Source organism: Epargyreus clarus, unplaced genomic scaffold (assembly GCF_041222505.1).
Source record: "Epargyreus clarus isolate Ecla_fem2 unplaced genomic scaffold, WU_Ecla_fem_2.2 ptg000007l, whole genome shotgun sequence".
In the NCBI taxonomy this organism is placed as follows: domain Eukaryota; kingdom Metazoa; phylum Arthropoda; class Insecta; order Lepidoptera; family Hesperiidae; genus Epargyreus; species Epargyreus clarus.
In genome coordinates, this window is record NW_027332215.1 from 2,526,425 (window position 1) to 2,540,087 (window position 13,663).

At 33.9% G+C, this 13,663-nt stretch overlaps 1 protein-coding gene across 4 annotated transcripts in view; it reads right to left on the bottom strand.

The window, feature by feature from the left end:
* Positions 1 to 218: 218 nt before the first annotated feature.
* RalGPS (Ral GEF with PH domain and SH3 binding motif) overlaps positions 219 to 13,663 on the bottom strand; it is a 49,603-nt gene continuing 36,158 nt past the window's right edge. For 3 of the 4 annotated variants that reach the window (XM_073074353.1, XM_073074352.1, XM_073074354.1), the window contains 2 exons: positions 12,896 to 13,036; positions 7,746 to 10,474 (listed from right to left, as the gene is read on the bottom strand). In XM_073074353.1, coding sequence (XP_072930454.1) covers positions 10,372 to 10,474; positions 12,896 to 13,036 — 244 coding nt within the window. In that variant the 3' untranslated portion in view covers positions 7,746 to 10,371. Of the gene's footprint in view, positions 520 to 7,745; positions 10,475 to 12,895; positions 13,037 to 13,663 lie in introns of those variants that run through there. The other variant, XM_073074355.1, reaches the window with a different exon arrangement.

Consider the following 13,663-nt stretch of genomic DNA (forward strand, 5'->3'; position numbering starts at 1 on the left):
AAATTTCATGGTTATAGCTTTCATAGTTAAGGCTCTACGATAATAAAGATATGAATGTCATGTACGGTATGAAAGTACTATGGACAATTACTTAAGTAAAATATTAACATGAGTACCTATATACGTGTCAATTGAAAATTAATAGTTAATAATATTAATACCTATTGTTTTAGAAAAATAAAAGGATTCCTACCGAAATAAAACTAGAGGCACCGTATTATTTTGTATTTATTTTCACACAAATCAGACAATTATATATATGGCGTGGTTTTGGTAAGTGATTAAATATTATAACCACGCCGTAACGAAGTAATTAAGGATTACTTCATTATGGTATATTTTAAGTTTGGGATGTAGAAGCTATATTAGTGTGGTCATCGTCGCTGCTGTCCGCCGGCCCGCCGCGGGCTGGGGCAGCTTCCGGCTCGTCCTCCCCGTCAGAGTCGCCGATCTCCATGTTCAGGTTCTCCAATCGTTTTTTAAGCCTCTCGTACTTCTTGATCTGCCACGAAAATAGTTCTGAAACAATAATAGATACAAATTAATATTTTGTGATACTCTATTTACTCATGAACGTCCCATCATAATCAGGCTAACAGTTTCGAGGGTTAGGGAACAGATAAATAAGATTAAAATTTAAGGCATTTTGAGTTTCTAATTACGCGCAAATAACCATTTGAGCATAAGAAGCTCTTATTTCAAAATAATAAACACTTGAGCTTTATTTATAAGTTTGTTTATCATTTTGTTTGTAGACAGATCGTAGAAGTGACTATTTAAATAAAATAATTTTAAATTTTATAACGCACTGTAATATTTTAATCATTTAAAATGAAATAGAAACCCAATTATTCCTCTAGTAGTGAGTTGGTTGGTTAAATAAATAACAAATACCTACCGAAGAGAATCAATTGTTGCTGGGTCATCTTCCCCTTGTACAATTTTTTAAACATCTTGAAGTAGTTGACAGTCAACTGGATATCGTGACTGATTTCTCCAAACCTCTTCTTTACCAAAAGCTTTTTTCTTTGTTGAAGGCGTTTCAACTGAATTTCGCGATTACCCATGTTCGCGGCTTGTTTAGTATACGACACTTTCAAGAGATAAGCAAGATGCGACTGTAGCTGGCTGGCTCTTCGGAAGCTGCGCGCGCAGGAGGAGCAACGCGTCGGCTGTCGGCGGCCGTAATATGAAACTACTCTTACATATATGATCTTAATTTTAAGATAGTTGATTTTAAGATAGTTACCTATGTTACTATTACTTATTGCACGCTCAAGCCTGTTTTATTACCGCCTAAAAATGCTGGATAGGGACATCAACGTAAGTCGTAATCTAATATCAATTCATATCTATTTAAAAATCGTTCGAAAGATCTTGGATATAGATTACACAATTGTAATGCAATTGTAATGGTATATTTTCATTACAATACTTTTTTAAATATTTTATGTTAGTAAGAGTCTATTGAATTGCTGGTAAGTAGCAGTCTAGCGGGAAACTATATAAAAGAATGAAGGATATTATATTGTTTAGAGAATAAGACGTCGTAGAATGCATTGTCAGAGAAAATAAATAATGGACTTGTTATTGAATCTTTTATTATATAAAATAATGAGTCTGCATAATATAGCAACATATAGCAAAAAAATAGAGTAGCGTAGGACAAAAATTCTATAAGATACTAGTCTTGAACGTTGAACTCAAAAATATTTTTTATATAAAAAAGATTCTCAAAAGTAAGCTATACCTGCCTATCTTAGATATTTGTGCGTAACGACACAAAATCTAAAATAAATTTAAAAAAAATAGTAAAAGTTCTTAAAAAGAATTACTGCCGACTTCAACATCGCAAAATATCAAGGAACCACTTAACATCGTTAACTTGATGTTACATACATATGTACAGTCACGAGCATAAATATATGACTATGGGCAGATCAGCAAAAATATGTGACCCAATAACGAGTTCAATAATATATGCCTGCACGAACGCAGCAAAAATATCTGACATTTATAGGCAGCAAAAATATGTGATGATAACGTTGATCAAATAATTGTGACATGTGTTATGACATGTGATGTCAACTAAGGTGCATCTGACATTAATTTATAAATATCTTTGATGTAAATATATTAACCTACCGATCAAAGGGGCCAATGTATTATTCCGGAGAAAGGATATAAGCAAAAAACACGTTATAAATATTTTCTCATATTTTTTTTATTTAAGTAAGAAAAAAACGGTTAAAGGCAAAGACAGGCTAATTAATGTATTTTAACAGGGTGAATTTTCCAAATCTGAATCTTGAAATCCGAGGCCGATTCTGATAAAAACGAATACTGCATCATTAGTTTTTAGGGTTCCGTACCCAAAGGGTAAAAAGACAACCGGAAAATAAGTATTATACTTATTTTTATAAAATAGTAAACATCTGGTGGTATGGAAGCCTTCACGTGCGAGTTTGACTCGTACTTGTCGAAATATTTAAAATATCCCTATACACGGGATTCGAACGAGTTCATTTTGAAAAAAAAAAATACACACTTTATATTATTCCACTATCGGATAGTGTCCCTTATACGGATTAAATTCTGGAATTAAATGACAAATTATAGGAAAAGCTTAAATTTCACCCTGTATACAACAAAAATAATATGTCCTAACGACTCTTACAATATTGTATAGATTATATATTATTAAACTAAAATGGTTACGAATATTTTGCTAAGACAAAAATATAAAAAAGTAGTTACCGCAACAGTTAGTTGATACATGTAACATTATTATTAATTTTTTTATAGTATAGGAGTAGCAGACGAGCATGCAGTCCACCTGATGGTAAGTGGCCCATGGACAATTGTAATCAACCCCAGATAGGATTAGATATTCCTACCTGAGGTCGGCCACAGATGCGCCGCTACCCCTGAGGAGTAAGCTGGAACGCCTCGGAAAAGTCTGTCTTCCTTACCACACCCTTCAAACCGGAACACAGCAGCGTCTAACACTGCTTATTAGGTAGAAATAGGTGTGGCGGTGGTGCCGCCGGAGTCGAACCGCAAAGGGTTCTACCACCTTTAAATTTAGAAATTCTAATTATTTATATTAGCAATACCAAGTTCTACAATTAGCAATATTATCGGAGAAATATGTTCTACTTTTTGATATCGCTTTGATATATTTTTATCGTTAAAAGTGGGTAGTAGATCTTTTATCCAACGCTGCCGTGTAACGTTTCGGAATTGTTTGATAGTGTATTATTAGAAACCTATTCAATTTCTTTTTATTATGGTATTATTTTAATTAATTGTTTTGTATTATTTTCATGATGTGTTATTTTTATTATAATAAGTTCTTATTTATAAAGTCACTGGCTGATACGATTCTATGACTTAGCATAAAAAAGAAAAAGAACGCGACTTGACGTTCGAGTTGTATTTTGAGCCGGAATAACAAAAGTGAATAGATTAATATTGTCACATATTTTTGCTTCGTAAGGGGGTCACAATTATTTGATCAACGTTATCATCACATATTTTTGCTGCCCATTAATGTCAGATATTTATGCTGCGTTCTTGCAGGCAGATATTACTGAACTCGTTCTTGAGTCAGATATTTTTGCGAATCTGCCCATAGTCATATATTTATGCTCGTGACTGTACATGTTTCACTTCATAAAAAAATTAGAATACATTAAATTATGCAGGTACCTACCTACTACTTACATATGGATGCACTTATTCGTAAAATAAAATAACAAAAACATTTTTTAAACTCTGTTTTAATATAGACCTTTTAAATAACCGATTACATTAATCAATGGCAAAGTTTTCATTACATAGTGTATATTCGTTTAATCGAGCTTACATCAGCATATAAATAATATGCAAGGCAACACGTTAAGGCTCAAATGGACTAAACTAACACATTCCAAACTGGGCCTTATTGTAAATAAATTGTACAATAACCTCTAATAGTATGAGCATTCAACTTAATAACAAAAAAACGTTAGCAACAGCAGGTCCAGTAAATTTTTGATATAAAACCTCCATTCACCGAGTGAGGCGCCATCACGAATACATCTGTTTGCTTTCAGTAGCAGTGGTGCTGATTTGAACGGGGACTAGCAGCACAGTACTAGAGAATCATGAAGTTGACCAGACCATGATCATTAATTGGAAAACACCTTGTAATTTGTACCTATTACACAAAATCATTTCAAATGGAGACTAGTTTCTAATTGGGTGTAAAAATTAGTTAAAATGTATTTACCTACATTTATATAAATCTAACAAAGACATCGACAGCAAAACCTACTAAAATACAATTTATGATATAGGGTATTAGCGTATGCCCTATATCATAAATTGTATTTTAGTAGAACCTTACAAGAAACTTACAAGGAGCAGGCCTTCGTCGCGCTAAGTAAGCCCCGACGCACGGCCCGCGTCAGTTTAGGCGAAGGTACGCCATTAAATATTGCTTGTCGTTTATTAATATTAACACAGTAAAATCATATTAAAATGCACTTAAATTTTATGCTAGCTGTGTGACTATTTATGTTTGACTATCGGGCACAGAACTCTTGTCGAAAATGCGTAGATTAGAAACTCATTTTAGTTTCGGCTTACCATTTAAAAACTAGTCTATACAACAGCATAACTTATTGTTATATAAAATTCACGGTAAAGACAAATTGAAACGTATTTTGCTGAACATGAAAAAATCAATCATATGGACGTTGGTCAGGACAAATCATGTAGTTCGTTATTACGAATAAACCCTATAATATACATGGCTTAGGTTGAAGTTCCCTGACACATTAACATTCCATACAAACCCCTTAATAGTGAATAGCTTGACGCTGCCTAGAACATAATATATTGCCCCTCAAATATTTCCTCCAGGAGAAATATGTACCCAAGCAAATATATTTCTACTATACTTGCAATTAGATGCTTTGCTCAGGTGCGTCGACAATTAAGGAGATAACATGTGTGCTCAATATATCAGTCATAGTTTCATCTGTCCATATTTTCCATTATAATTAGTATTCCGAGGTCATACGCACCTCAATGTCGTGCGTGACAACATTTCATGTCCCTATATCAAAATATATAACATACAACCTAAAGATAAATTAAAAAATACTTATAAATGGAACTTAACTACTAAATACTTGGAACCTCAGAAGTAATGGAAATGCGTAAATAGTAAACCTTTAGGTTTCCAAAGACATCATGTACATAAATATTTATTTTTATAAACCACTTTAATAACGCATCACCTAACTTTTGGTTCTGATTGTCCCGATGACAGTATATTGAGCAGTTTCGTTTATAGCTTTAGAAATATATGGACATATATTGGTCATAGGGGAAATATTTCATGAGTAAACCATGGACTTTGCTAGGCTCCTAGCAGATATATAGCTGATGTGATAGCATTTTGTTAAACTACAAGCGTTAGTCGTCTGAATTTATGAGCGTGGTATCTTTAGAAAATAGATCAAGCAAGCTCGCAATGCAACTCATTATATTCCTGTAAATGTATCAGTCATATGGATTTTACACAAGACCACATGCAAGAATATTATTGGTCTCAATCATTGTACAATCCGGTATCATACATACCGGGAGGACGTAAGACTTATTCATATGCAAATTTATCATCTATTATATCAGTAAGCTTAACGCTAAAACTGTTTAATTCGAAGTCCTTAAATATTGAACTTGTCGTCGTCGAATTCTAGTTGTATGGAATATTAATACACCAGTTAATGAAACAGCTGTAAACAATCCCTGATCGACGTAATACATACCTATATAGATTCTATAAATATTACATAAATTCGATAAATTGTGGTATCTGAAAACTAATTTAAAGGCAATCAGGGAATGCACACGGTCATATTCATTCAAAAAAATCAATTAATAATTCGTTTATTATATGAGTAATTAAAATCTCATGCATCTGAAATTTTCTATCTGCACTTAAATTAAAACTGATTTCAATTGGATTATTTTTTATAAAATAAATATTAACATTACGGAAACATTTACTTGAAAAATCGTCAAAGCAATAGCGCGAATAATATTTCATCATCAGACGTATCTGTTACATCCAACTTTATTAATAAACCCCGACTGTTCTGAAAAAAATAAGTTGCGACGCAGCTATCACAACATCACCTACGTCTAAAAATCGTTTGTGTGATAGGTATAACACAAATTCAAAAACGTCAAAAATTTTGTTGACACTTTCAATTGCTGTACGAATTAAAAAAATGGAAGCCAGTGTTTTCGTTACGTAACACTAAATAATACATAGGAAATGTATGATAATGGCAGTCATGCTGATCTTACCCTACGGATCTGTCATCGTATTAAATAAATAAATTACAATACAAGAGTTACTCGACTGAAGCGTCTTATTGTTGGGCTAATAATATACGAAAACGAGAATATTCGAAAACGATTTTCTCGCTCACATCGTTCGAGTAACTCCTTATGCACGTCATGCCTTATTATTATAAAGTAATTAACACTGATTTTAATAACTGCTAAATTATTTTTCTACATACTTATAATATTGGCATAATAGTCTAGACATTGAACCCAGAAATAGATTAAGTGAGAACAGTCAAGAAAGTGATGCGTAACAAAGGCCAAGTATAGTTATCGCTAACAACTAGTTCTACGCGGACTATAAGACGAACCCGAGGAGCAAAGTATTTTAACTACCACACTTATGAGAGTATATAAGGGGATCCCTCTTTATATACTTATTATTAGGGGACCTTGCGTAGGCGATAAAAATATCTCAAACAGGACATTTTTTTGTTTTTACCGACAAATTTCGGAGACTTAATATTCCGCAAAACTCCGCATTACACGACAAAAAAATATCAGAGCCTAGTCGACCATTTTTTGCCGATCTCGACGACGCCACTGCTATGGGACCCCCTTTTTAACAGGGCTGTAGCTACGCTCATAATTACGCTCATTTCATTTTTACATACCGAACAGTACCTACATACTTCCAAGCTGGTACTGTCCTTTCAGTCAATTCTATGTTGATCAGTTTTTTATTACATACCTTGCTATATCAACTTTGGTTATCTACACGTAATAAACTAAATGTAAGTATTGAGCAAATACGAGTAATTTTTGTACTAGTCTTAATATTCTTAACTACAGTCATATCAATGATCAGCCTGTGCCAACACTGCCCCAACGTTAGCAAACAACATTCTATGTTATATAGTCGATACAGAAAACAACAGTCAAAATATATATTTTAGACGGGCCTAAATTACAGTTTTGATGTCGAATGAGTTGCATCATCCTTTCTTCGTAATAGTCGTACGAAACGAACATCAAGTAATTCGGAATTGAATTTGCTTAGTGTTCTGAATTACTTGCCGTTAAGTGCATACAAAATTGTCCCAGTAACGTAGCAAATGATTCAATGTCATTGAGTTCTTGACATACCTCAAGGCTTCTCTCTGCATTTCTTTTACTGGTTAGCGGGTATGGTCACTAGGCTATTACTATATAGAAGATTTCAGAACGGTTAAGGGTTCTCTCTGCCTTTCTTTTACTGGTTAGCGGGTATGGTCACTAGGCTATTACTATATAGAGGATTTCAGAACGGTTGCTGTGGGCTGCAGGAAATACTCTCGCCTACAGCGACAATAACTCCAAGAAACTTAAAAAAAAACCAATTGATATAAATAAAACACTTGTCTACTCCAAAACCGTTTTAATACAAAACATCCTTTTCAAAGAAAATCCTAACATATACAGTAGGTAAGATGAATATGAGTTTATCACGCAAAAATAAGACTGCTTTCTGAGAACTATTGACATTGTTATGCAGTGGATCCCAATTAGTATATAAGAATGTCTTGCTATTTCTTCATTCTTCAGAATGGAATCTATGGAAGCATGTGAAATTTAAAATAATTGTATAAACATTTTCTTCAATTAATAATATTCTATCAAGATAAATTTTATTTAAAATATGAAGACAAAATGATTTTTAAGAACACTAGATATGAAGACACAAGGGATCATGGGGTTTTGGTTAATATAGAATAAAAGTTTATAATTAAATCGCGGTCGAAAAATAAAATAGTTACGATTGGACTTGGGGAAGTTTTATCTTATATATTATTTTCAGTACTTTTTCTATATGCATGATGAAAATACAAATAATTTTATTTATATAGGTGGATACTTTTTTAAAGCTTTCATGACCGGTAATACTTATTCTATTCCTGTGGTTCGTTCGATCGTATGCGACGGTAATGGATCGTGAATTGTGACCGCCTTACATTTGCCGTGTAGGGTGCACCCGTTTGAACACAAGGTTAGTCCTCATATCACAATTGTGTAGTGGCTCATGTAGCACACTAGTAACCTTCCTATATACTTAAAAATAGTGATCCAATATAAAATAACAAAAACTAAGCCTCTGCTAAAGTCTAAAACAATTTTATCAGGAAAAAGTACTACTTGTACTACTAATACACTACTAGTTGGAGAAGGAACAGATTTGTGTTTTCCCAAACACCTCCGCAACATTAAATACACACTATATGTAATAAGCAGGCAAAATAAAAAAGATTGGCAATTATCCTCTCACACTTGTCAATTATACATTATAGTAATAATTAAAGCATAGGGAAATTTACGACAATTCAAATAACGTATGTGACTTTAAATTGACTCTCAAAATTACGTATACAGAAGCGAATTTCAGGTGACAGCGTAGACCGAATCGATAAATCTAAAGTTACAATAATTATTATTACTTGCAAAATGCTTATTTGCTTATTTACGTCATCAGTCAAGTTTTCTTACAAAAGTATATGAAAAAATTATACAAAAATTTAAAGTATTAATTAAAAACACATAACGTAGCCCTACGACGCGCCGGTGGATTGAAATCATGATACTCAATAAATTTTATTTAATATTAAATATTTTTAACTATCATCTATATTAACTCTGTCGATAAAAATAAATTTACAGTGTTTCATAATGGTAAGAGTGTATGGCAGACGAATATCTGAAAGTGGTAAGATTTTGAACATGTTACATACTACTGACCGGTGGCAACCGATATATCCCACTGCTGGCCATAAGCCTCTCGCGAGTAGGAAAACTTGACGACGGTGGTCGCCGTGTCAAAATAAGGTCCCTAAAATAAATATTCTCAAAAGTATTAAAATATTCTATACTATAGCAAGACTGTGTTTGGTTGCAATCTTGCAAAATTAATTGCATACGCATCAATAATATAAAATGATGTCGGTTAAAAATACACAGCAGTCGGTTATAAATACAGGGATACCCGTGGGTACCACGACAAACTTAGGGTGAACATAGTTCAGGGGCTGACCTCTTAGAGAAAAAAATACCTTAGTAAAAGTGTCGCCATTTTTGAACAGTTGATTGTTTTGTATTTTTTTCAGCCCTTTCATCTCATTTCGTTACCTGCGTGTACAAATTTAGTGATGCAGTGGTTTTTCTTATGCATTTTTTTCTTATGATACTTCAATGCATAAAGCTATAATCATAGGATGGCTAGCTTCATTCGTTAATTACGCTGACACTTTTCCTACACAAATTCGGTACATAAATGTTTCGTTAGTATACTTAGTATACTAATTTTTCAATCTATTTCTTTCTTATTTGGCACCCTTGAGATTCTCAAATATTATCTTAAAATATTGGGGCCTACATAAGTTAACTTTTAAATATAATCAAGATTACTTATAGAGGTTTATAATATTGAACTTAGTAATATCGACTTTTCATGAGATTCTACACTATTCGATACTTGATTGTGTTGTATCAAGAAAAACAATAATATTTTGTGCTTAAAAATACAGACAGGGGAATACGAATGTATATTAGGACATTACGTTTCATCTTAATCTTTGCGAGCAATCTGGCACCTTTACCGTCCTCAGATTACACTTACTTTTGGAGAGGCCTAGCCAGCAATGACGATAATTAGTTATCAGTCCAATTTTTTATTATATTCGAGCGTTTAACCGGCCATCAGTACGCAACAAGTCGTTCTAACTAATTAGAGTAAGGCGAGGTCTACACAGAAGCGACGTATGGCGTGAACGGAAACGGAAATGGCGTCCATTTCAAGTAGAACATACAAAATATAGGGAGAGTTCCCCAGTCAATTTACAAACGTATATATAACGTTATGTCACTTCTATATGTTTTGTATACATTTGGACGAAAGCAGCACCGTGTCCACGCCACCCGCCCCTTCTGACCAGCCGCACATAAATTTACAATAGTAAAAAATCAGATCGCATAATACGTATGTCACCGCGGAGATTACTCGAAGGACATGAGGTTGGCCGGCAGTGGCTTCACCATATTCTCAGTAACGTCGTTGATTTTCGATACCCACAACTTCGCGGTTAGCTCCGACGTAGTCCTGAAATCCGGAGAATGTACGTAACTGAATGAGTTAGCTAAAGGAAAGGTAACGCAGTAGCACATGTATTAACATGTCTATTATCTACTTCCATTAGAACAATTGTGAGAGACCCAAGCCCAGCAGTGGGACAGTAATGGGTTGAAGACGACGTATGCGTAGCTATAGTACATTATCTATATCAGTAGCCATCAGCAGTAAGGCGATGGCACCATAGACTCGCTCTATACATAATAATTACTCTGAGATACAGTTCTTCGTGTAGTAAATTATATATGAGTTTAACTTGGGGTGAGTCATTTTCCTTTACGGCATTATCGACATCACTGTTATACCTATTAATTATACCTATAGCTATATAAAAATCAGTGTTATTGATTTGTATGGAAAATACGAGAGAAATTTGTGGTTTGAAGTAGCTCCACATCCGAATATACCAATACCGTAAGTTGACATTGTATTTGAACATTTTATGAAACATAGTATTTACGAAGGTGGAGCCTATGCACTCGAAATTGCAACGTATTTATTTTGAAAATCGTGGATGACTATTGAACAGTTTGCTTTTAAGATGGAGGAGGTATGCACATTTAAACATAGAGCATGTTTTTTCTGATGGAAACAATGAACATACATGAAATTGTAGCATATTTACTCTGTGGTATATGGAAGTCATTACCTACGTAATACCAACGTAGTGTATTTTTTGGCTACTGCCGCCCATAGACATATCAATTAAGCCCAGGAAAGATTGGATCTAAGATAAAATGTCTCGGATAAGTGTGTCTCCCTCACAAGATGAGCAACAACAATAAAAACAAGCCTTCAAAGACGAACACAACAACGCTGAACACGACTGCTATTAGGTAGGAAAGTGCATCTTTTTTATGGAAGGGTTACAAACTTAAGCTTGTATCGAATTAATTCTAGTAGAAGATCCGAAGCTAAATCGAACTTCACCGAGCTGATAATAGAATGAAACTCATTTTATAACGAAATTAGTACATTGGGTAATACATTAAAAATGGGTTTGCTAAAAAAATCCTGGACAGAATAATTTTAATTATTTTTTGAAAAATTAATTTTCATTAAATTTTGCAACATCAAGATAATAAGAAAATTCTATTCTGAGTGAAAGTTAAAGACATACAGAATGTGCAGGCTTTGGGTTGCCTATTATTTACGTGGACGAACTACTGGGTTGTCAGGTATAAACAGGTATTTCGCTGGCAACTACTTGTTAATTTTCGGCTGTCTACTTAGTTTATTTTTCATACTTTCAAGATAAGAAGCAAAAAAATTCAAAGTAAATTATTGATATTGTTATTGTCTATCTTATTTCATACTGAGTTACAGCAATTTTTCGATTCTGGATGTATTATTACACTAAAAAGTCTACGCACTATAAAGTTATTTATTTATCTGATGTAATATTTTATTTTTATAGATTTCATTGATAACTTTCTTTGAAATTCAAAAACCAGTTGCTCCAAAATAACGCGTACTATTTACTACGTGGAGGGGTAGCACTTCTACCCTCCCTAGTTTACGTACCGAGCATGCGCAGTGTCTTATACTCAGGGTCTCATCGGACGGGACTGCGATGTTGGGTCCTTTACTAATACACGGTATACTTTCCTCGGATCTCTCTGTCACTCATTCCCACACCCGTCAAAAATAAAATCTTTAAAATTCAAAAACCCCTATTAGGGCCAAACATTTTGCAGACAACCCTATATCAACGTGTTCACAATAAAACAGCGCTTCTACTGATATAAAATTTTATCTATTATCATCATGAGTGCAACTAGTTGCCAGCGAAATACCTGTTTATACCTGACAACCCAGTAGTTCGTCCACGTAAATAATAGGCAACCCAAAGCCTGCACATTCTGTATGTGTTTAACTTTCACTCAGAATAAAATTTTCTTATTATCTTGATGTTGCAAAATTTAATGAAAATTATTTTTTCAAAAAATAATTAAAATTATCCTGTCCAGGATTTTTTTAGCAAACCCATTTTTAATGTATTACCCAATGTACTAATTTCGTTATAAAATGAGTTTCATTCTATTATCAGCTCGGTGAAGTTCGATTTAGCTTCGGATCTTAGACCATTCTAAGGATAGACCTTCTCAGACGTGCTTCATTGAATACGTAGCGTATTTGTTCTGTAGATTGTGAGGGTGTACGCAAAATTATGTGCGTATTAGAAATTAATGATCACTTGCTTAAACGGTGAAGGAAAACATCGTGAGGAAACCTGCATACCTAAGAGAGATTTATAAAAAAAATCTCCAAGGCATGTGAAGTCTACCAATACACATTTGGCCAGCGCGGTGGACTATGGGCTAATCCTTCTCATTGTGAAAGGAGACCCGTGGCCAGCAGTGGGACAGTAATGGGTTCATGATGACGCACTTGAACTTGTAGATGGTGCCGTGGTTGTGGTCCATCAGCTGGAAGGCGTCGGGCGCGTCCTCGCGGCTCCACTGCGCACGCCAGCCCGCGTGCAGCGTCAGCACCTTGCACCGCTCCGACCTGAAGTCGCTGCGGTTACACCTAACAAAGAATACACAATTGTTAAAACGCTCTGGTGGGATTTCAAAAATACAATCTTTTCTTCAACTAACATCGACATCTTTATACACTAATTTATAACACTTCCTTTACAAAAGATATTGCAAAAATCAGATGAGATTTCATAACTCAAGAGGTGGTCATAGATTAGTAAAGATTACTCACTCCATACAAGGAAATGAAGCCAGTTTTGACAGTTGAAATTGTGTGCATAATAATAAAGTGTTGCCACGTCCCCATTCTAGTCTCCCTAAAATGTTTGAAATACGTATTTTTTTATTATGTATGTAAATTACGTAGTATTCGTTATTTATACGTAAACTTTCTCTGAAAAGGTTCTATTTGTCAAAAATTCAAACATTAAATGGTTAATCCCGTCGTCTGTACCTACACCATATTACGAATTGTTTCATAGTATATCATTTAGTAGGCGCTTAGAGTAGCAAGGGAAAAGGGATTGAATTAAATGTGTATTACGAAAGTAATGTTTATTTAGGAAATATGTATACTCAACGCACACCATAACTAATAAACAATAAAAATTTAAAAATAATAAAAATTAACTAAAAATATACAGAAGAAAATATATGACAATGACAACAATAAACA